We start from the raw sequence: 26,385 nt of genomic DNA on the forward strand, positions 1-26,385 counted from the left end.
TTTATATTTAACATTAACATGTTTATATATTTATTCCTCATAAATATCATGTTAAATGTTATTTTAAGTATTTAAAAAAAATATAATTTTCCATGTATGACTATTTTTTCATTTTTGTCTATTTTTAACATTTAAGAAATTGTTAAACATATGATTGTTAACATTTCAGAGAAGCTGTTACTTACTATTGTCATCTAATCTCTCCCGCCATTTAATTGACATAGCTGTGTTGATAATATATGAAAATACTGTAGAATTTCACAGGCATAACAGTTATATAGTATTTACTACTTAGAATTTCACAGGCAATACCTTCTCAAAAACTACAACTAGTCAAATTTTATGTTACTGCAAATGCAATATCTGCCATAAAATAAAAAGACAACTGTATTATTATTGTTGTATAATGCATATTTAATAAGTTACTAGTTTTGTTTGAGGTGTATATTAGTTTAAATTCTTCATTTATGTGAATTCTAGACTATACATATTTTATCCATGGAACATTTTGCTGGTTTCTTGTAAATTGTATTTACTGTAATAGATAGTGTAATTTTAAAACATAACTGTTTTAATATATATATATATATATATACTATGTTCAAAATATTTCTAATATAAACTGTCATACATTTCTCAGTTTGATCATAAGCCATTTTGAGGATGGTGATAATTCAGTAACTTCAGAGAATTTGAAAGCAGATGTAAATTTATGTTTAATTCAGAATCAAGCGCAAAATAAATAAATAACAATGGATTATTAATAAGATGACATAAACATCAATTTATTCTCTTGTAAGAAAAAAAATATTTGATCATACGTAAAGGAAAGGAAATTACAAATCAAAATAATATGCATTTGAGTTCCAGTGAATGATGGTTAACATAAAGTCAATATATACGTATTTTAATTGGATTAAGTATTTTTATTAATGCAATGCATATTAAAAAAAAATATAAATAAATAAAATAACTGAAGGTTATTATTGGTTTTTCCATACTTCTGTAGCTGGTTAATTAATTCTTACATCTGTTATTTTTTTGAACTGTTTTTATACAGGAAAGTTTACATAAAACAAGATAAAATCAACTATCAGAAAAATAAGGAACCTTTAATAAATATAACAGTTCATAAAGCTACTTTGCAGAATTTTTATTATTGCACCAGATAATCTGTGAATTGAAATATTTTATTGTAAAGAAAATAATAACAGAATGTATTTAAAAATATTCATCTTTAAATTAAGAAATGAAATTCTAATACAGTATTAATGTTCAACAAATGTACACGTCAGTATTTATTTTTATATTATCAGTATTTTTCTTAAATCAGTAAAACAGCTGATCAAATTAAATATTCATTTTTTTATTGGAATGTGTAAATATGCATAAAAACAATTTCTTATTAATGGCTTACTTATAACAATTGCACTTGAGTTTTTATTATAAGTCACAACTGTTTCTTAAATTACTATTTATTTATTATATATATAATGACCTTGAAAATTTTAAACTCTTTATTTGCTCTTTTAATTACAAGATATTTTAACAGAGATTATTGATTATATCTTCTGCATTAGAAAAGAGAACAGTGAGGACTGTTTATTAAGAAATTTTTAAAATCCAGCATTTTTTAAAGTTGCTTAAGAATCATTAATCGTTTGAATGTGTCTCTAAAACAATTGAATGTAACTTAAGATCTCAACACATATATCATCAAAATGAGGTTTAAAAACATTATATTTATTTTTTCTTCAGATTTATAAATTTATGTCAAGTACATTTTTAGAATTTTTTTGGAAGAATCATATTTTAAAATAAAACTGATAAAAATAAACTGCAATATGTAACTTACATTACATTACTATCACAGTTAAATAAAATATTACTTCAAAACTTTTTTAATAGTTATAAAAACAGTAATGTGCTTTATGGTATCTTTCACTTACACTTTCATTCAGTCAGTAACCACTTAAAATATATTATACAGTTAATATATGGAAATTAATTACATTGAATGAGAAATTGAAATACAGAAACTTTTCTTAAATTTTTTGACTAATAGAAGTATGTAATATTTTAATAATAATTATAATGTATCAACAGTATAAATAGAATTTATGTATTTAATATTAATTTATACAAGGTTACCAGATCATGTTAGTTCTGATGTTTATAATCAATAAGAATCTAATCATAAAAATGCATAAAATTTCAATAGCTGTAGATAACGCATTATTTAAACTATATGGGGAAACATGAATGAAATTTTAAAAATATCACAGTAGGAGATTGAATTTTATATGTAACGGTCATTATTTCTAATTAAGCAAAGATAAAAGTCATTATCATCAGAGCAAAATGATCAATGTTAGTAAAGTGACCATGACAAACACTTTTTAAAAATTATGATTACATTACCTATTTAAATTTTTTTTTGTTACTAACAATTCTCTAAAAAGTACAGCACAAAAATTTACGTAAATGAGAAATTTTATATAAGAAAAAATCTGGTAACCTTATTTCAATAACTCACCATTGTGTTTAAAGTAATGCAATAAATAGTTAGGTGGTGAAATATCAGTTCATAATCACAACTAATTTAAAAAAAAAAAAAAATAGAAAGGTTAGGAAAGTGAGTGCAACTGGTTATTTTAAATTAAATATTTAAGAAGTAGTTTTAGGTAATCTTTGTAAAACATAGGGTACACTAATTCATTAAGGGGCTGACTTCAAGTAACATTGAATTTTATTATGTCTTTGACAAAAAATTTCATTCTATATATTATTATTAACATTCAGTCCTTCACATTAATTCAAACCAAGGTCCACATATCAGTTCATTCTTATATGCTTTAATAAGTCTGTAATTTAAAAAAAAGATTTTAATTAGTCAGCATTGACATAAATTATAGAGCTTGCCTTTTTTTGGCATTTATATAAAATGAAATTATCAGAACTTGTTTTTCTCTAATAATAAAATAATGTTTTTCTCTAATTTTTCTTCAAATAATAAAACTATATATATATATATATATATATATATATATATATATATATATTTAGTGGGATAAATCCACTTATTTCTGGTTGTATATGAAAAATGATTCTTAGTAGTTTAGTTTATTTAAATGACTTTTTTTATGGTTTGGATAACTCAGTGGCTACCAAATGAACTTTTATTGTAATGTATTAAATATACGCACAAACAGAAAATATTATTTACTGGCAGCAATGTTTTATTGTCCACTGAGGAGTTTAAGTTTGTGTGGCAAAGTGATATTTATGAGTAGAAGTAAAACTAAATATATGCTAAAAACTGTAAGAATGAGATTGTTGGTTTGATTCTATTATAGTTACGATTTGGCTGATATACATCACTAATTTTAATATTGGTTTATATGTTTTATATCAATATTAACTTGAACTTGTTAATATTAATGTACTCTAATCAGTGTAATTCCAATTTATCTTCAAACTAAAATGTTTTATAAAAGCAGTAAGCACATTCTACTCTAGGAAAATTGATTAGCTTGACAAAATGGTGCAGCAATCAAATTTTGGCCATTAACCAGAAAATAGACAACTGTACAAAGCTGTGTAGAGCATTTTTTTGATAATAATTGTTTCTTACATATATTAATATATATGTTGATACAAAGTTAAGGTTAAGTGGTTAAAAATGCAGGCACATGTATGTCATGAAAAACAACAACTAAAAGGTCTGTCTACAACTGTCACATTTGTTGATCACTTTTCTGAGATACGACATAAAAATTTATTTTATTCTACTGACACAATTTAATATAAAAAAAAAAAGAATTAACCTTTTATTGACTGGAAGCATAATGTTACCATGTAAGAAATATAAATATTTTTTTTTTGTTTTTTTTTCTTAGTTTTTCTGAGCGTAGGCAGTAGAGTATATTAGTAATTTTTTTTTTTGATTATTTTTACTCTGTCTATATATACAAAAATGATATATTTTTTTAATTATGAAATATGATATTGCATTTAATTTGAATGACTACTTGTATTATTATTTATTAATGTTTTGCTTAATATATTTCTTGCGCATAGATTAAATAACCATATTTTGTTACAATATAAATAATTATTATAACTAATGAGCAAATATATGAGGTATTCTAAATTCAACCTGCGTAATATTACCTGTTATTTCTAATGATCTGACAAAATTGGTTTTATCTGTGTAAAATTTGATTGTACTTTTATAAATATTCGTAATAGATTTATATATATATATATATATATATATATATATATATATATTTTAAAGGATAACTTATTAATAAGCATCATAGCAGAAGAATTGTTATGATTATCAATCAAATAAAGAACACTTACTGCTTTCTTCCATTTTGAAGTTTCACAAATGTTTTTGTATATTTTTTCTGCTGATGAAGCAGTGTACACTGTGAAAATGTTCATGAAACTTATAAAAAAAAAAAAAAAAACAGTAAGTGTTCTTCTTTATTTGGTTGTGATAGTTATATATATATATTATAATGTGTGTGTCTCTCTCTGTGTGCTTTTTTAAAAATAAATTTAGTTAAGAAAAAAGTAGTTAAAGTTTGTGTTGTTTAATATTATTCATTAATAGAAAACTATACATGAGATGAATACTAAGTAAAATGAATAAACTTTTATGTAATTTGTATACTAATTGTAAAGTTGTATGTACAGTTACGTATAGTTTTTTGTGATAATTTTAAAGTTTATTATTATAACATACTAAAAGCAGTAGCCACAGTGGTATTAGTCTGGATTATTTATGTCGTACTCAGAAATAATTTCATTCATTTAAGGGTCCACAATCTCTAAAGAAGCTATTTTTTCATTCTATATATACATTATATCAGTTTACAAGTTCATATAAAAAAACAAATTTATCAGTACCAAATGTAAAACTGATGTTTCTGCTTGTAGTGAATGGAGAAAAACTTTCTTTACAAATTTTATATTGTTTATTCTTAAAGTGTTGAAAATATTTATCATCAGTGTGGGGTATTCCTGTTTAAAATATACTAGTAGCTGTGAGAACTACTTATATATGGTCCCATGCTACTTTTTATTCCTGAGTATTGAACCAATTTTTGATTTACCAGCAAAAAAAAAATAAAGTTTTCTATTTTATGATTTTTTGTAAATAAAAAAAATTATCTTAATTAACAGGTAATGTCAAAATTAAATAAGCAGATAGTAAAAATACTTGACTCAAGTTGAAGTCAGTTACATAAATGTATTTTCTACCTGTATTTGCTGATTGGTAATTTTCAATCATTACACTGTGATGGTAAACTATAGCTGAGAATATTTTAGAATTACTCAGAATCAATAACTTGTGGATTAAGGTATCAACTACTAACCTGTTAGCACTGATTATTTAGTAAACATCACTAAAGCAACTGGGAAGTGTTGCTTTAAAATATGAGTGTGTCTTTTGTCTGCATTAAATCACAATAACCAGTCCATAATGTTATTATGGTTTTAATTTATGACACTTTCTCATTGTCACAAGTAAAATTAAACAGTATTTTTAATCACCAATTAGAATTTTTAATCATTTTATAGAATGTTTATAACTACTGACAATAACATATTACTCAAAGTATTAAGGATGCTATAAAAAAGTTTTGGCATTCTCTCTTGTCAGACTAATAGGCCAATGATGATAATTTGTAATAATAAAAGTGACTGTGGTTTTGTAATATAAACATTACTCAGATTCACTAATATAAAAAATATAATGTTGTTTGTTGCTTTCCAAATCAGTATGTCATTGTCTGCTGTTTGTTCTGGCAAATCAAGGTACATTAACTGTTAATCATGCTTCCATATTTGTCAGTATATGTCAGAATTGTTCTATAATATTCTCAGCTGTAACTTTGTACTGCACAATCTTGCCTGGTTGTGAATGGTTGTTATCATTGTTCAGTAGCATATATTTCTTAGAAGGTAAGGAAACTGAGTATCTAATTTTTTACTTTTGGCTTGTTATAAAACACCAGTTTTGCCTAAGTGATTTTGTATAATAGCTGATGGTAATGCTGGTCAGATTCAAAGGTTCAAAACAGTCTATCAAAAAATAACCTATGTTTATTTAATACTAATACAAAATAGTAGTGCAAATGCATATTATATTATTAACTAAGCTGTTAGGACCTTGGTTTGAATTATTTAATTACTGTTAATAATTTTAAGGTACGGTACAATTTAATACGTATATGTAATACTAAGACGTTAAAATCTTTGTATATTAATAATAAACATTATTACAATAAAAGAGTTCTTCCACTTAAGTACAATTATTAATAAATTCAGTTGTAATTAAATATTAATTAATTCAATAAATATAAGTTTTTTTAAAATATATAACAACAAGCTTATTTTATGGTATCTAAATAGGGATTTTTCTTAGCTTTTGGACATTTGGTATGTAGCAACATTGTTACAGAACAGTGGAAAGCTGTGGTCACTATTGTTTTTTTCTGTTGTGAATGATATTTCATCTATAATAATTATTAGTTAATCACATTCACATGATATAAACATTGTAAACCTTTACTAAAACTTTTTGATGATTAAATTCATAATTAGAATTTATCATTCTTAATTAGTTACATTTCTCATGATTATTTTTACCCTGTCCAATCCAGCTATGGTCAGTGTAAAGTTAATATGTCTCAAATGAAACAATTTACTTTGAACAAAATCCAAAACAACCACTATATGATCCAATTGAATAAACAATTTGTTTGTTTACTGCATCTGAAAACAAAAATTTTAGTTTAATGTTAATGCATATTATGAAAGATTCTAGTTTTTATTCATATATAGTTGTATCTGAAAGAAATTTTTAAAATGTATAAATGTATCCCTTGCATAATTAAATGATGCAATGATAAACATCACAATACTTTTACTTCAAATTTCTCTTGTAATATATGTAAAATAAAAAACAATTGATAACCACACATTACAAATAAAGGGATATATGACAAAAATTTTGTATTTACATTTTAATGGCTAAGAAGATAATCTTATCTCAGGATGAGTCTTAAACCTTAGCTACCGGACATGTTGCAAGTGGTGAATTGAAAGTGGCTTCTTAATGTAGAGTTAGCTCTCAATAAGGCATTACCAAATAAGTAGTGGTATGTGGAGGCTATACCATCACCAGGGTCTGAAAGGAATACCTGCAATGAGGTTACACTGTCTAAAGTCTGGTCACCACATCACAAAATTTTGTAAAGGAATGCTCAATCAAGATTTAAACAAATTTTTTCAAATATCACTTCCTTTAATTCTTTCCTCTTGCTAAATTTCATACTTGAAAAGTGAACCAAAGAAATTATCACTATAAGCTAATGCAATGAAATTTTGTTTGAAAAACTTATGCGAAAGTAGTTAAAATTCTATTTACTTTAATATTTATAGCTTAAAATAATTTGCACAGAACTTAGTAAACTATAAAACAATTCTTGGCAATAGGTGGCTGGATCTTCTCTTTTTGTCCATTCATAAATGAAAGAAAAAACTTTATGAAAATTGTTACACATTTTCTAAAAATTATATTTGGGAAACATTGCCCATCTCATAAATTGTTATGTTTACTTCAAATAATCCATTTTATATGTCTGTGAAACAGGTTGTGATATCACTCATAAATATATAGATTAGGAAAAAGATAAATTTAAGATTATGTTTTATATGAATTATTGTAATTCATGTAAATTGTATTTTGAAAAAAAATGTTGTTTTTTTACAATTTACAGGCTAAACTTGTAATAATAAGTACACTGTAGAATTTCTACAGAGATAAGCATAATCTGTAGAGATTGTGATTTCTAAGAACATTTATGTGTTTGACTGGCTCTGAATACTAGGAAACAGAAAAGTTTTTAATTAAATTGATTTTATCAATTATCAGGACAACATTTCCAGATTTTAAGCAAACATCTGCACACAAATACATTCTTAATTTATATAAAAATATGATGTTTTGGTCGAAGTATTCAGTATGTAATGTAGTCTCCTTTTCAGCACTTCAGATGGTGACTTCTCAAGAAAAAGTTATTAATATATATATATATATATGTACGTGTATTTTGTGTGTTTGTGTATAACTAGTAAGATCTGAAGATATCAGTTATATTGTCTCTAAAAAACTGAGACTTAACTGTTGGAATAATATTTTACATGATTTGTTAAAAAGGAAAGTACAAAATCTTATATTGTTCAGTCACTTACTTCATTAACCCTAGAACACTCATGTAAAAACTACATGTAGCAGGTGGAAACATATAAACTTTCCCTCCCACCTTGTTGCACTTTTCCCTACTACCCGACTAAGATTCCTCCAGTCAATACCCCGGACATGATCTTGCATAGTGAACATCGATCAGTCACATGCTATCTGCAGTGCAGCAGATATGATTTTGTAAAAGTGAGCATGCTGTTTTTACGTACAATGAGAAATGCCTATAGATTTTGTATGTAAATTTTATGTATAACGAGCAATGTCAGTTAAATGTTCTACGTCTTTTTTACGTATAATAATGTATGTAAAGTAGGCGTTAATTCTATTTGTAATTAAAAATGTTTTGAATATACATTTCTATCTATACATTAAATTGCAATATCTCATGTCTTTTTTTCCTAGGAATTATGTCATGACTTGTGGAAACTGTGGAAAAAATTCACCACAGTTTGTTTGAAGAAGGTGAATTTGGAAGTGAACATGAAGACTGCTGTGAAGTAGATTCAGATGACACTGATGCAGATCCAGACTTTAATCCTGAGGAATCTCTGGAGGATTGAACTTTTGCTTCAAGATGATCCAAATATTCCACCAATTAATTTTGGTGTCTGCAAATGTCAACCAGAAAAGGAAAAGATCAAACAAAATCGAAAATGAAGTTGGACATCTTCTATGGGAGATACCAATCCATTCTTGAAGTTAAAAGAATAAAAATATTATGGAAAAGATGAGTATGAATGGGCAAAAAATCCTATTTCTGACGCAACCGGGTAAAAAATAAGCAAAAGGAACATAGTATATATTCGACCCGGACCAGTTGGAAGAGCCACTCAACTTTTCGAGCCACTGGAAATTTTGTCTTAATTTTTCCTGATGATATCATAAATATAATTGTAACCCACACGAATGAACCAATTCGCCGGCAAAAACGTAACTACCTTGATCAAGGAAATTCTACATTAAATGAAATTTGTAAAGAAGGATTTTACGGGTTACTTGTGATTTTAATTTTGGCTGGAACTCTAAAAATAAACCATTTATCAACAAGTATAATATTTACTATCACATTACGTGGAAAAAAATTTATTGGAAAAATGCCGAAAAATAGGTTTAATTTTATAATTAACTGCTTAAGATTCGATAATAAGGACACAAGAAATGAAAGGTTGAAAAACATCAAACTTGTTCCTATTTCAGAAGTGTGGGATTTATTTATTAAATACTGTCAAACGCATTACAGACCGAGTTCATACTTGACTATTGGTGAACAATTATTAGGTTTTTGTGGGCGATGTCCCTTTAGGATATGCATGTCATCGAAACCAGAGAAGTACAGAATTAAAATAATAATGATGTGCGACAATTCTACGAAATACGTCATAAGTGCAATCCCCCTATGTTGGCAAAGGCACTGTTCCAGCAAATATCCCTGCCGCCGTCTACTTTGTGGAAGAGTTAGTGAAATGCGTAAGGGGATCTCACAGAACATAACCACTGATAATTGGTTTACGAGTTTCCCACTCGTGAAACGTCTTCTGGATGTTTATGAACCCCATCATAATTGGGATAATAAAAAAAATAAAAAGGAATTGCCTTCAGAACTTATAGATATAAAATACGAAAACCGAAAAGCAGGATCCAGCATGTTTCTATGTGATAATGACAAAACTGCTGTTTCTTATAAACAAAAAGAGAACAAACTTGTAACATTGGTTTCTCCAATACATGAAGATGCAACGATTCATAATATTTCGGGGAAACCTGAAATAATCAAAACTTATAATCAGACAAAAGTGGTCGTCAACATGTTCGACCAAATGTGCTACAATACGAACTATGGACGAAAAACAAAAAAGGTGGCCTTTATGTTTTTTTTAATAATATGGTCAAGATCAGCGTAATTAACGCATGTCATTTATCTGTCAAATTTTGTAAAAAAGAATTTGAATAAATCAAAACCATTGTCCAGACAAACGTTTCTACTAAAACTATATGAACAGTTGTTAATGACCGATTGGAAACTTAAGGGATTGCAATCACCGATATTAAAACATCAAACCCGACGACGAATGATTGAAGAAACTTTAGGTAGTGAAGGACCATCTACTCAAAAAGGAAACGACTCTAAAGAAGGGCCAAGAAACTATTGTAATTTATGCCACTACACAAAAAAAACGTATGACCAAAATCTATTGTGCCACATGCAAGTATCTCATATGTCGTGAATACCAAAATAAAGTTTGCTCAAAATGTTAAAAAAAAACCTATGTTCCATTAGTAATTATATTTCTTATTATTAGTTGCTATTATATCATAAACTATTATCAAGAAGTTCCTAAAATTTTAAGGTATATTGTAGTTCAATTTAAATGTTTTAATTATTAATACGTAGCGCTTGTAATGAACGTCTTTGACTGTAATTCAATTTAAAATATACTTTTTTATATAAGAGTTATATTTATCATCTTAATCTATCTTCATATTAGAGTTAAGAGATTAAAAAAAAAAAAAATGTATATAAATGTGCGTAATTTTTACGTATAATGAGTAAGGAAGGAGTACGGAATCAGATGAATGTTCTAGGGTTAATCAGCATTTTGTTAATTATTGATTTGAAATAATTAGATAAATCTTATCTTATTCAATTAGATGATGTCAGCATTACTATCCTGAGAGGTGTTATCCAAAGTAAACTGGATTACAGTATAAAACTTTTTATCAATTTGAAACATGGTGTCCAGAAAACACTTAAAAATAACTAGTTTCATTTCATATCAGATATAAATCAGTAGCCATTTCGTTACAAAAACATGGATTTCCTTACCCAAAACATAAATAGACTGACAATAATTTGAAATTTAGAGGTCATATATTAGCTCTAAAAATAGGAGTAAAATCCTCTGGTAGAACAAATTTATGAATCTAAGAAACGGATGGCTATTGAAATTGATCACTGTTAATCACCGAGATGGAACCTTGGACAATAAATTGCCAATGTCTTATTCTGAGAATTCAGAATTTGGAAAGAAATAAAAATTATTCATAAGAGTAGACAGAAACTAATTTTTATCATTATTTGACTATTTTTTTAAAATTTTTACAATTAAAACTTCAGAATTTTTCAGAACAACCAATTGATATAAATGACATTGTATGTTGATATTTTAGACGTCAAAAAGTTTTCAAAATTGCACTACATGCTTACTTTTTGTAGTTTCGCTTATGGGATTTTGCGAAAACGGCATTTTGCATTATTTGTATTTAGCACGCAATACTTGTACTCCTATACAATATTTTTGTTTTTCATGTTTTGCTGTATAACTGAAAAACCTGTATTTCTAGAACAGGGTTTTCTAAGAAATACAGTTATAACAGTTAATTCTTTTTTCTGTTTAGCTTCCAGAATCACCGTAAGGTATTACCTTCAGAGGATGAATGAGGATGACATGTATGAATGTAAATAAAAGGTAGTCTAGTACAATCTCACATCGACCATTGTTGAGATATGTGATTAATTGAAACCCAACCGACAAAGAACACCGGTATCCACGATTTAGTATTCAAATCCGTACAATAGTAACTGCCTTTACTAGATTTAAACCTTAGAACTGTCGACTTCGAATTCAGCTCATTTGCGATGACGTGTCACCACCACTAGACCAACTTGGTGGGTACAGCTGTTGTAATAGATATTGTTTGGAATTGATTTATACTTACACTCGTGGTTAGGTTTTACTTATTTAGTTATTACAGTGCGTTTGTGTATTATTTTGACGTCATAAAATTGAAATAAACGTTTAATTATGGGCTGTAAGTTTGGAAAAGTTAAAAAAAAATTAACGTCAAAAAACATAGAAGAGTAGCTTCAGTTTCCAAACCGTCTACTTCTGGAACTTCTAAAACCAGTCGCATGAAACAAACTTTTAACAAAAAAAAACTTTCTAACATCGATTACAGTACATTTGACAGTGGTTATGAAAATGTAAAATTATAAATGTAGTATTACTAGGCAATATTCATTACGCAGTTCAACTTTGCGTAAAATAGAGTCTTACTATCCAAATTTGTAGGTGGGCATAGGCCTAGCATCTCAGTTAGAACTTCTGCGCAATCACTAAATTTTCAAGTAGTTTTATACTTTAAAAAAGTCATGAACTTGAAGTCATGAATTTGAATTATTTGAAAATAATGTAAGAATTCTGTATAGCCTACAAAGCATAGGTCTAGGCTTGAAATGGACAAATTCTCTGCGGTGTACTGAAGCTTCTGCAGCCACCAACCAAATTTTCTCCATATGTAGTAATTCTTGCAAAATCTGCAGAAGTTATTGTAAAAAAAACTATAAGTATTGCTGTGGAAGAAGCTGTAGGCCAGTAATAGGTACAATCACATCTTGTTTGAGGAGGGTGAAGTAAATGCCACAGATACTCCTAATCCTTGGGATATTGTTGCAGCATTCGATGGATCATGACAGAGGAGGGGCTTGGCTTTTCTTCACTGAATGGTATAGTTTCTTGCATTAGTTTTGATACTGGGAAAGTGCTTGATGTTGAAATTTTGAAAAAATATTGTAGATGGGCATCCTAAATTTTTTGATGTTAATCAATTAAATATAGACACGGTGCAGCTTTCAGGCTTATCAGTAGATCTGAAGACATTACAATTAGAAAATATACATTTGAATACTTTATTAATTGTCACAAAAAATAATATTGTTACAGGTGGTATATCAATTTAGACCATAATATTGTATTTTATATTAATTGTAAGCGTTATTATTGTATTATATATTAAAATAATTAATAGGAAAATACCTGTGGCTGATGCTAATCAATTCCAGGAAGTTTTATTTGGGGGGCAGGAATTATGTTACAGTAAAATCCTGACGCATTGCATTCCATCGGCCACATGTGCCATATATCACTTAATACTAAGAAATCTAGTGTGTGATGGAATGCAATGCAGGTGCATTCTGTACCAAGTGTACGGAATAATTAATTAAATCCAGCCAGATTCTCATGGGTGAAGATGTCTTAAGCTAGGAACTCGTTCCATGCTATATCGTCCTATTATGTAATGTTAGCATGTACGCATAACTTACACTCACTTGTATTGTATGATTAGTATTTGCTTGCATATCAAAGAAGATTATGTGATACATTGTGCTTTTAAATAAAATGAATATTTTTTTAAAAACATATCATTGTTCATCGTTGTGTTTTAACATAACTTTATATATATATAATTTTTTTTTAAAAAAGATTGAGAGAATTTTAAAGTTGTTAAAGTAATTAAACTTATACTTCATCTACGTAAAGTGTCAGATATATTGCATTTAACAGTTTTTAAACAATTATGAAATAAAAAAAGAAAAGAAAATTGAATATTTGGATATTTTATTTCATTAGTTAAGAAATTTGTAACGGCTATTTTAATATTCTCTAATCACTATTTGTTTCAGTAGAACTCAAAATGTTTAGGATGATATTTGAAGTTAAATTTACTCAACACCAATTTTAACGACTGAAATAAAACGTTTAGCTAAAATTATAAAAAATAAATAAATAAAATATATGCTCTACGTATTTATATCAGTATTTATTTATTGTGAGAGCCACATACAGTAAAACATGAGTTAACGGAATTTTGCGGGATCAAAAATATTTTCCTTTGTGAACAGGATTCCGGTGAATACAGGGATGAACTAGCGGACCATACAATTAAAAAGAAAAAAATATGGTAGTGTACTTACCAGAACCCCATTTCATTTTCAGCAGTGGATTGTCAGTAGTTAGCGAATTCGTAAGCACAAAATTTCTATCTTATGTTAACACTTACAGAACAGTATACTGGATTGTAGAACAATTTTCATATTTTAATTTAAAAACTCTTAAATTTAGCAACTGACAATTTTGAAGAATAACGAATTTCAGTACCTTAAACTAATACACTTTAATAAGTAAACGTAATTTAAATTAACCTAAATGTACTTTAGTACTGTTCATTATGTAATTTAGTCTTAAAAAAAACAATTGTTATTTTTTTGTTCTGAATTTTTACTTTCCGCAACCCTGGTTTCTGTCAACATTCTAGCTTTACAAATTACGTTAAACATCTCTGAATCATTTGCTGTAAGTGAAAATTCCTGAAGGTCTAATAGGTTGGATAACGCTGCACTGTATCGTATAGTTTTTGTATCGTTCATTACTGTTACGGTCCTCGTCTTTGTCTTCGTCAGTTTTCTCTCGATGATGGTCAATGAATCCATCTACATTTTCTATGTTAGCCTCGGTTTCTAATAAGTTGTCCATGTTAACAAAAACTTCAGCAATTTATATTTTAATAAGACGCCCTGTTCAGTTCTTCCTGCTAGTCATCAAATGTCGACGTAAATTCCGTTTCTGTAGCCGTGTGCAATTGAAAGTTTGCTTTTTGGAAGCAGTGTTGAACCGTCTGCAGATACACATTTAAATGCTACGGACAGCCAAATTATAGCATCGAGCATTGACATACATTTAGTCAGATGAGTAGTTGACCATGCCGTTTCAGTAGCTGCTAACAGAGATTTCATTAAAAAACTACAGTAGTGTAATTTGAGACATTTAATTACACCCTCCTTAGTCCATAGGCTGGGTAATGCTTGTCGTATTTGGTGGGAACCAAGCTAGTTTAACATCGCTTAATGCAATATCCGGATGAAATGTGGCGTTATCTAAAAACAGAAGAATGTGTCTATTTTGCTGTTTCAATCTTGTGTTAAATCCTTGCAACCACTCCTCCATAATACGCGACGTAATCCATGATTTTTTGTTGGATCTCCTTAGTACAGGAAGATTGTCTATATTAATGTTTTTAAAATACCTCGGCTTGTCAGCCTTTACAATAACAAGCAGTTTTCCCAGTTCTCCTGTCATAAAACCACAAACAAAAACTATCAACCATTCCCTGGAATGCTTCCCTCCTGTACAACGTTTTTTTTTCAAGCAAAAAGTCTTCTCGGTAGTGGTAGATATAAAAGTCCGGAATCGTCCCGGTTTGCAATATTTCTAGATTGGTAATTCTCAGTCAAAGTAGCAAGTTTTATTTTCCAGTCAGTTACTGACTCGTCACACACATCTCCAGCCTCGTCACATACTTCTTTAAACACATTTTGATGCCGCTTTTTAAAACTTTCCAGCCAACCATTTGATGCTCTGAAATTGGTGTTGCCTAATTTCTATACAATTTCCTTTGCTAGGTGCTGTACAATTGCTCCTGAAATCGGTAACTTTCTTGCCCCCGCAATCACAAATGACTCCCAAGCAATTTTTTTAATTTCTTCCAGTTTTTTGCTTATGCCTTTTAATTGAACCTCCCTTTTAACTATTCAGTTTTTAACTCGTTTTATTTTTTAAATTTTGTAGATTTGGGTCTTACCCACGCCAAATTTTTCGACTAATTTATTAACGGATAGTTTGTCTTTACCGCTTGCTTTGATTACTTTGATTTTTGTAATTAAGTTTAACACAACACTTTTTTAGTTGCCATACTAGTTACACTGATACACAGTATCCGGAAAAATACTAAACTAATAATCGCTCTGTACAGTTCTGTACTTTAGGTGATGATCTGTAACATGGATCCGTAAAAATAAAAAATTAAAATGTTAAATTCAGCGAATGAACAGAAAACAAAAATGCATACACACACACGCACAGTAAAGAAGACTTTGTTGTAATGAACAAAAAGACACAGGCATAAGTTACGTATAGTGGCATTAATTAAAATAAAAATTAATTGGTATTTAATTAAAATAAAAATTGTGACTCGAGATAAGGCATGATGGAATATGATATAAGGCTAGTTTACTGTAAGTAGCCAAAACAACGATGACTGTGTGCCGTCGCCTGTACAAGGTTTTTACACTTTCTGTCTGTATACCATCGTCTATTATGATTGGCGACGAGTTACTGAAAATGTAAACATTTATGTAGTGTTAAATGCGAATTTATCACTTACAACTCTGACTTGACTAATTTTTATTTTTGTTTATGCGGGGCAATTTGTAACATTGTAGTACAGTACACTGTATACAGTATATATAGTACCAACCCACCGGGTTGATCTAGTGGAGAACGCGTTTCGCAAATCATCTGATTTCGAAGTCGAGAGTTCTAAGGTTCAAATCCTAGCAAAGGAAGTTACTTTTATACGGATTTGAATACTAGATCGTGAATACCGGTGTTCTTTGATGTTTGGGTTTCAATTAACCATACATCTCAAAAATGGTCGACCCGAGACTGTACAAGACTACACCTCATTTACACTCGTACATATCATCCTCATTCATCCTCTGAAGTATTATCTAAACGGTAGTTACCGGAGGCTAAACAGGAAAAAGGAAGAAGTTTGTATAGTACTGTACAGTGTACGTGTTCTATTTTATATCGTGGGCAAATTTAGTACTGTACTTTATGTATAACATTAAATGGGTATACGTATTTTTTTGCATAAGTTATAATACTATACACAATTCTCAAGAAGTGTTTCCGTTAACTCGTGAGATGTTTTCCATTTCCGCGTCAGCCAGGTTTCCGTTATTTCAGGGAAAATTAACATCATATCTTTGGTAAAATTCACAGGACCAGGGAAATTTTCCATTGTAGACAGGATACCGTTAAATTCAGGTTCCGTTAACTTAGATTTTACTGCACCTGTAAGTCTTTGGTAATTTCAAGAATATTGAGAATCAAACAGCATTATATAATATAATCTTGTATAAAATAAATAATGTCTCACTTTATTTCTATATCATCAAAAAAGTAAGTACTTCACTGCTTTTCAGAATGTAGAAGTTTTTGAAACATGTTTCTTTTTTCTTTCTGATTTATTATTCCATATTAGATTAAAGATCTACATTATGTACGGGTGGGGGAAACAGGAGGTAGGGACAGAGAAGTTTGTTGATTATACAACAGATAGGTTGGATAAACACTGGTTTATCTGTTTTGTCCACGTATAACTGATTATTTTTTTATCTTAAATGTTTCAAATAGATGTAAAACATGTTTATTTACAATTTCTTTAAAAAAAAGTAGAGGTAAAGTAAAAAGGAAAAACAGATATAAATCAACCAGGCTCAATTTATTGTCTAGAGCAATAAGTGAAAATTATACCTAATGTTATACGTTATAGCCAATGGCTGCGGAGGAATTAAAATGATATTATTAATATGTTGTAGATAGTAAAAGTAAATAATTATTGTAAAGGGTCTTTATTACTTGTTATGATAAATTCATAACTTTTTATTTGCTATTACTTACTGGAATATATTGTTTGATGTTTAGAATTCCAGTCGGTATGCAGAACAGCTGGTTTCATGGTCCTGCAAATTTATAGTACATCGACTAGCTGATGGTGACAAATCTATCTTGTACTTAGCCAGTAGCTCTTCATTTTCTGCAACCCAGTATCCAAGAATATCTGTATCGTATGTTGGGATTATAGTAACCTCTGCACAGATAGATTACATACAATTCATTATTATACAAAAATTCTGAATCAGAAGAAGAATTAATATGATAAGTTCACAAACGAAAATGACAGTGAATAAGCATACAATATGAATCAGAAAATAGATAATAAATATACAATAAATATGTGAGAGACTTGTTTTTGTGAGATAAAATAAAGTACATTTGTGCTTCATTGAATTTAATTTAAATTTTTACAAATATATAAAAATTATTTTTTAATTATAAAATAATAAAAATTACTAAGGGTTGATGATTTAATGGGGCTATAAAAATCAGAGGGTGTAAGGAAATCTGTTGGTAACTAACATTAATCTAAGAATTAGAAAGAAAGTTTTGAAAGTATCTGCATGGAATTTCACTATGATGGTGAAACATGGACAGTAGGAAAAGCAGAGAAAAAGAGCGAGGACTTTGATATACAATGTTAAAAATTAGGTTATACGATAAAATTAAAAAAGTATAGATCTTAACATAGAAGAGGAGAAAAATTTGAATGAGGGTTTTTCTGAAAGATCAAATAGGATAATAGGCAATGCATTATGTCATTTATGTTTAGTTAATTTGGTAATAAAAGAATTTGTAAAAGTAAAATATTGGAGTATATAAAACAGATAGTTGGGAATGTAGGATATAATAAATAAGTAGAGTTTAAAGGATTAGCAAGAACAGAAAGGAATAGAGAATAGCATTTAACCTGCAAGCTGACTGATGACGCAAAAAAAAATCACTGTAAAAGAGGTGTGTTTATGGTTGATAAAAGTATGAGTTTAACCAATTGTAAACAGCTCCTGTAACTATTAAATATTTTCACTGGTAAAAAATGTGAAACAAATCAAGCTTTATTAAGATTGCAAAAAAATTGAGAATGGAATCTTTTTTACTTTCACTAATTAAAATATTTTTAAAAATTGGAAAATGCAATTACAGTAGATAATTTCTCACCAAAACCATGCTTAAAGTCTATCAAAACATAATGTATAAAAAAAATGTCATAAGTCTATTTTTCCATATTTTTTCTAATACCTTTGAAAATATGGACAATTATAGAATTTGCCTGTAATTTTATAAATTAAGTACCAACCCTTTCATAAGGTGAAGAATAGCAATGGAAGTCTTTGGCAACTGAAAAATATTCTGTTGTTGAAAAAAAAAGGTCAAATAAATTTTATAAGAAAACTATAAAAACTCTTTTAAAATACTTCAACTTCTTTTAAAATACTGGTCAGAATTTCATCAATATCCACTGAATATTTACTGTTTATTTTTAAGATACAAGTTCTAACTTTCTGAGTAGCAACGGAAAATAAAAATATTTTGTCAGTAAAACCATTCAAATGAGAATGATTTCGTTTGAAGTGGCTTTATATATATATATATATATATACATACATATATTATATATATATATACACACGCATATGAATATTATTTGAAATTCTGTAAAGTTATCTAATGTTGTCGCTTTCACTTTTGATATCTCTCCACATAGTTTTAAATTTATTGTCTGAATTAGATAATAATTAGCACAAATAAAATCTTTTAGCTTCACAGATAACTTTAGCACATATTCATCTGTAATTTTTGGAAATCATTAATTTTGGGAGTTATCAAACAAATTAAACTCGTATTTCAATATTTCATGGCAATTCCTTACACAGAAGGAAATTATATAATTTCTTCAGTTCCATGCATTTTTCTTATTTCTATTTTTTAAGCATTGAATATCAATATGGGAAATTTTAATATTTGTATAATTAAAGTTTTCGCAGAGGAGGAATCAGAATTTGATATTTTAAGAAGATTAGAATCAGTTTGGTTATTGATGTTAAATGTATAAATATTATTAGAATTTAGTATATGTCTAGGGGCAGAGTTGTTAATTTTAATTATTTTGTTAGAGGTTGTGGGGCTTTCATGAAAGGTATTTGAAGAATTTAAGAGAAGCATATTTTCAAAGTAAGAAAAAGGATCCCCCATTTGTTTACAAAACTCCTTCCCCAGAATATCCATCTAAGACTTCACATGGAACAACAGCTTTGCCACTCAGATTTAAATACAACCTGTGTGTTGCCATTGTGTGTTATGGTGTACATCAGTTTGACATTAGAATTCATAATGTGACATCATACCAGTATGTCTTCTCACAGGATCTCAAAGGACTTTCCTTTGATTTGTTTCAAATGTTGAAGTGAAACTGGGGAAGGATTTCAGCAACACCCTTGTATGACCCAACCTCCTGCTGCTCTTCATCGCAACATCAGGAAGCTGTGCTGACAACCTGTTGATTGCATGTACCATCTATTATGACAGTGAGTGAAAATCCTTAGCTAAATTATCTGCCTCAGGAAGTCCAAAAGGGAGAGGACTCCTTTGGTTTTATCACCGATGTCACATTATAGACTGACTCCAAACGATGCTTCATAAGGTTGGCTAAGACTCCTGCAAGACTGTTGTCAAGGTAGCTTCTTCACCACCTTCATTTCTTGACTTGATGACAATTAAACCGTAACCAAAAATAGTTTTCTTTTTCAATTAGGAATTGAAAAGTAGCGTAGTTGGGAGATGTGATTACAGCCAAATTGCATGCATGCATTGTTGTCAGGTTGTGACATTGGTAATGGCTTGTAGTGGAGGGATCAAAACCTCCCTTTTCCCAGGCATCAGAAGACCAGGATCAGAATATATCTCCCTCAGAGATATATATATTCTGATCCTTTGGTCCTTTATATCCTTTGATCCTCTGGTCAGAAACCTTCAAGCTTGAGTAGTCCATTTTAAAATGTACTCAAAAATAAAAGTTAACATTCAATAACTTTGTAAGATTATTTATGTTAAATAAATCAAACACTTTCAAGGGAATAAAATATAATGAAACAATAAAAATTAAAGCACTAAAAACAAATCACACTAACCGTAAAACAAAAAAAAATTAAAGAAATGATGTAATAATATTAAATAACTCTTAAAAATTTTAATTTTTAGATCCTGCATCTACTGAGTCCAATCCTTTATTAACTTTTTGGTTTTGGCTGGTTCTACAGTGAATGGCTTTTTATTCTTTCAGTTCATGGTGAACTACAGAGTACAATGATATTTATGTGCTCAAATTTAAAGTTCCTGTCTAAATATGTGCTTCTCAAATGATAAAGCTTATTTTACATTTTACAGTGTTTCAAATCATACATTTCAGTATCTTAGTTTACAGAGTCAAATTAAACATAACATGAGATTTTAAAATTAAAGAATAAAAGTATTGTTTATATTTCAGATAAAGAATTTTAAAGGGTTACCAGCACTGTACTTTTAATGAAAGTAATGAGTAACTTTTTCTGTTATCTTGATCTTTTTTTATTTTTTTGAAAAAAAGAGAGTTAAAATTTTCTAATGAAAACAGGTGAATTTTTTGTTAGCAGATATATCATTGTGTTTTTATTTTTTGTTGCCAAGATAAATAAATATTAAACTACTGTTACCTCTATAAATCTCAAATATTAACCTGTTAACCTCAAATATTTGCAATATTTGAGAAGAGGTATATATTCTCTCCATTTCTTAATTACTTTTCAAATTTTTTTTAGATTCTCACACTTCTGAAGGAAATTCCTTCATTTTAAGGTATTTAGCTAACTTCACAGTTTCTTTTATTTTATTCGAAAATATGTGACATTTCAGAATATAAATTGAAAATATACGTATTTAACAGAATAGTAGAAGTTTCTATTCTGTTGCAATGAACAAGAACATAAACTCTTATATACTATACTATACTTGTGTGTATACTATATACACATATACTTAATATACTTGTCGATCAGTAGTATACTTGATTCTTAGAAAGAGCAAAGCAGCAACAGTATCTGTTATCCTGAATACTTCACAAAGCACCTAAATTAAATAACTTATGCAAAATTGCATGTTCCAAGGCAGAGTTTCAGACGCTCACCACTTATTATGAGAATTACAAATTTCTTAAAAAACTAGCAAGACTTCTGGAAAATTATTGTTCCAGTTATTATCAATTTAAATGATAATAAAATTAAATGATAAATAAATTTAAAGGATAATAAGTACATTTTTATATACTATTTTATATCATTAGTTAGAATAGAACTTATAAGAATTTATATTTCAAACAGATTTTATTGTGTATATTTACCTAAATCTTTATCTTCCCAAGTCTGTTTAGCTTCAAGAAGTGCATTGAATACATCTCGGCTTGGTTCAGTACCACTGAATACATAATATCTTGCTCGAACCCTCTTAAAGAACTCCACATTTGTGTAATGGGAATTGCCATTGTGAGGTACATAACTCAGGTCAAGATATATGTAGGCAGGTGATTTACGATTTTCCTTGTTAGAAGTCCGTTTCACTGGTGATTCTGGACGTTTTGATTTTGTATTTACTTCTTTCCCTGTATAAAATTGAACATAATAGCTGGAAAACTATACATATGCTTGATAAAAATGTAAAATACATATTAATATGTGCATGATCGTATGCGACAAGTGCGCGCACACACACACACACACACACACACACACACACACACACACACACACACACACACAGAGAGAGAGAGAGAGAGAGAGAGAGAGAGAGAGAGAGAGAGAGAGAGAGAGAGAGAGAGAGATACATATATGTGGGTGTGTGCTCTCACCACTTATTATGAGCATTGCAAATTTAAGATTTCTGGAAAATTATTGTTCCAGTTATTATCAATTTAAGTTTGTTATTATTTTGTGACCATAAAGTTAATGTAATTCGATAAATGATAATAAGTACATTTTTATGTACTATTTTTCATTACTAGTTAAAATAGAAGTTATTATAAGAATCAGTATCTCTGAACAGATTTTATTAAATATATTTACCTAATTCTTTATTTTCCCAAGTCTGTTTAGTTTCAAGAAGTGACCATTGATGTTATAAAGCAACATAATTGTTACAATCTTGTATTTGTTTCCTAGGTACTACTAATTATTTTTATTTTTAATCTTTTAATATTATTTTCATTTTTACTATCTTTTACGAAGTAAAGGAGGTATCACAATCATGAAAAATTTTGATCTTCAGATTTCAATGGAAATATCAATTTTGACCATCCTTGAATCCATTTTGACTAGTTTTGGCATGACATCTGTATGTACATATGTATTTATCTAGCTTAACTCAAAAACAATTAGCCGTGGAATCTTGAAATTTAGTATTTATGACAGTTAAGACAGTTAAATAACATCTACTTAGACACCTCCCCTTTTGAATGCAATCAACAGGGTCAAAAAAGCCCAAAATCCAAAACGATTCATTGATAGCTTTTCAACAATATATCATAAGGGGTACTTATTTTCATTGGTTCCAGAGTTATAGTCAAATAAAATTTTAATTAATAAAATATTTAGATCTTACATGGGGAAGGTATATCAGTTCAAATCCAACTTCATCTATATATATTTTTTTTAAACTTTTTTTTTAAATTTAAATATATTGATTTATTAACCTCTCTGATTGTAACAAAATTTTTAAGAATAAAGAATAATTCAATATATATTCGAATGAAATTAACAAAATTTGCAATTTTTACAATAATTTAACAGTATTATGTCAATATTATTAATGATATGTTTATTGCACCTTTTTATCACAAACACAGGTCACAGTGGGTCAGCCGCCATTCCATTATATTGGGGGTAAGATCATGGATGTCTTGTAGCGAGTGTCTAAAAGATATATTTGGACAAACCAGGGCCAGGAGGGCGATCGTTTGCTCTTAAGCTCAACATCAGTTTCATTGTGGGCTTTTCACAGCCCCCTATTGAGTCAGGCCTTATTGCAGATACCGAGAATTGTGAGAATCTTTTAATATTAAATAATCAGATATATATATATATATGGTTATTACCAACATAACATTCAATTATTTTAAATGTCCATTATATAGTCGATTGCAATAAAAAAGGGAGGTGTACAGCTAGATGTTGCAACAGTCCTAAATACAGAATTTCAATATTTACGGCTAATCGTTTTTGAGAATGTGTAAAAGGTAAATCAAGATAGGCTTCGGAAATAAAATTATGCTAATATACTAAGATCATGCTTATTGTTTAAGAAATAATTGTTTTTCGCAAGTAAATTATTTCTAAATCTGAAAGAAAATAACTACAGTAACGTTTTTCTAAAAAAATTTAAATCAGTATAAGACACCTAAGATCCACATTATTCTAGATAACAAGGGAAAGGGATAACAAGATAATTGGTTTCGGGACATCGATTTGAACAATTTTGCTTGTGTGAATAGTAAACTCTTCACGTGTCTTCATCACAAAATATTAATACGCAATAATCAGTTATACACAAGAATAATGCCTCTAAAGATATCCGTAGCATTTTATAATCGTTTATGTATTAATTTTGTTTCATGTCGCTGAAGTAGATATGTGGTAGGACACTTGACAGAGGGGTTCCCCAGGGATCAGTCCTTGGACCGACCGTTTGGAACCTTGCCTATGACAGCGTATTTCGGGTGGCTCTACCACGAGAGATCAAAATAATGGGCTGTGCTGATGACATGGCCCTGGTCTTCGAAGCGGGAACACGACTTGAGGCTACAGAAATGTTTTCAACTCCTGTACGGAGATAAGGGAATGGATGGCTGGAGCAGGGTTGACGCTGGCTCTAGGAAAAACAGAGGCGGTGGTGGTCTCCTCCGCCAAACGGAAGCGGATGATCACGCTTGTGATAGAAGGTAGAAGGATTGCCTCCAGGCCGGCAATCAAATATCTTGGAGCCTGGGTAAACTCCAGGCTCAGATTCGATATACACGCTATAGTAGCTTGCTGCAGGTATGAGAAGATTATGAAATTGATCGCCGGCCTACTGCTACCTGTGGATATAAAACGGCTAGCCAATAACATAGAAGAAGAGCTAATAGACAAATGACAGGAGCGATGGGACCAGTCCACGAAGGGATGCTGGACGCACTGGCTCATCGGGGACGTCAAGGGATAGTCGGTATAAGAGATAGCATGACTCTCTGGTTACAGTTTCACTCAGTTCTTAGCGGACTATGGCAGATTTAGAGCATACCTGTTACGATTTGGTCTAGACCACACCGACTTCTGTCTGGAGTGTGAAGAGGAGGAGAGCCCCCTGCATATCTACTTCAGATGTCCACATTTCAGGGAAGAGCGAAAGCAGTTATTAAATACTCTGGGTTATGGAAATGTGCTCCAGCCGGAAGTCACTCAGCGAATATTAATGAGCGGAGAGGAAGAGTGGACTGTGGTGGATTGATATGCTAGGAAATTGACAGACAAGCTCCGTCTGTGGGAGAAGTTCCGGCAGAGAAGAAGACGTCCGGGGTCCCGGGCTGGACAGGTCTGCGGCTGAGTGCCAGGGGGGCTCCTGCAAGCGTGCGGGGATCGCCTTGGTGCGTTGAGGCTGTGGACACTCCCTTGCCGGTGCCTGAACGTGTTGTTCTCATAACTGAAGCAGCGACTGATGGCTGTTACGGGTAAGTATGTGAGTTGAGTGCATGTTTTGTTAGAAGTGTGTGTGTGCGCACAGCGAGTGCATGTGTGGTTGATGGGCGCCTTTTTCGAGAGTGCCTTTTATGGTTGGTATTTTTCTCCACTTGAGTTCTTTAAATGTCTCAATGCATTCGTGGAGTCTGTAACCGTATGTGTGTTTGAGGAGGTCTCATGTGCCTGTGGGAGTGTTTGTGCTTGGTTGGAACTGTGTTTGATATCCTTTTGTGATGTGCTGTGATGCGCGTGATGATATGGTTTTGATGATATATTTTGTTTCATTAATAATTTCTGATTTTTTTCATATTTTTTTTTTTTGTATTATTATTGAATTATTATAGAGTCAATTTTCAAAGGGGGGTAAAGCTGTTTGCATCCATAACAGAATGTTACATGTGCTCTGTGGTTAACCCTTTTTTCTTTACTGTGTAGCCTCCAGTAACTACCGTTTAGATAATTCTTCAGAGGATGAATGAGGATGATATGTATGAGTGTAAATGAAGTAAGTGTAGTCTTGTACATTCTCAGTTCGACCATTCCTGAGATGTGTGGTTAATTGAAACCCAACCACCAAAGAACACCGGTATCCACAATCTAGTATTCAAATCCATGTAAAAATAACTGGCTTTACTAGTACTTGAACGCTGGAACTCTCGACTTCCAAATCAGCTGATTTGGGAAGATGTGTTCACCACTAGACCAACCGGTGGGTTTCCGTGGTTAACCCTGTCCAACTCTAAGGGTACCAGGACTTACTCTTCCCAGAAGACAGTGGTGTAACATCAACAGGATTCGCACAAATCACAGTATCTGCAATAAGAGCCTGACCCAACGGGGAGCTGCGGAAAGCCTACGATGTGACTGATGTGAGGCTGAAGAGCAAGCTATCACCCTTCTGGCCCTGGGTGTCCAAATATATCTTTTAAAGGCTTGCTACAAGACATCCATGACCTTACCCCTGAAATAATGAAATGGCTGACCCACTGTGACCTGTGTTTGTGATAAAAAGGTGCCATAAACATAATATCATTAGTAATATTGTTAAATTATTGTAAAAATT

General features: G+C 30.0%; 1 protein-coding gene across 1 annotated transcript in view; it reads right to left on the reverse strand.

Moving 5' to 3' along the window:
- Positions 1-4,281: 4,281 nt before the first annotated feature.
- futsch overlaps positions 4,282-26,385 on the reverse strand; it is a 281,615-nt gene continuing 259,511 nt past the window's right edge. The window contains exons 8-10 of the mRNA XM_075374191.1: positions 21,956-22,213; positions 17,587-17,776; positions 4,282-6,792 (exon numbers count right to left, since the gene is read on the reverse strand). Coding sequence (XP_075230306.1) covers positions 17,607-17,776; positions 21,956-22,213 — 428 coding nt within the window. The 3' untranslated portion in view covers positions 4,282-6,792; positions 17,587-17,606. The remainder of the gene's footprint in view (positions 6,793-17,586; positions 17,777-21,955; positions 22,214-26,385) is intronic.

This window comes from Lycorma delicatula, chromosome 1, assembly GCF_047948215.1.
Source record: "Lycorma delicatula isolate Av1 chromosome 1, ASM4794821v1, whole genome shotgun sequence".
NCBI classification, from domain to species: domain Eukaryota; kingdom Metazoa; phylum Arthropoda; class Insecta; order Hemiptera; family Fulgoridae; genus Lycorma; species Lycorma delicatula.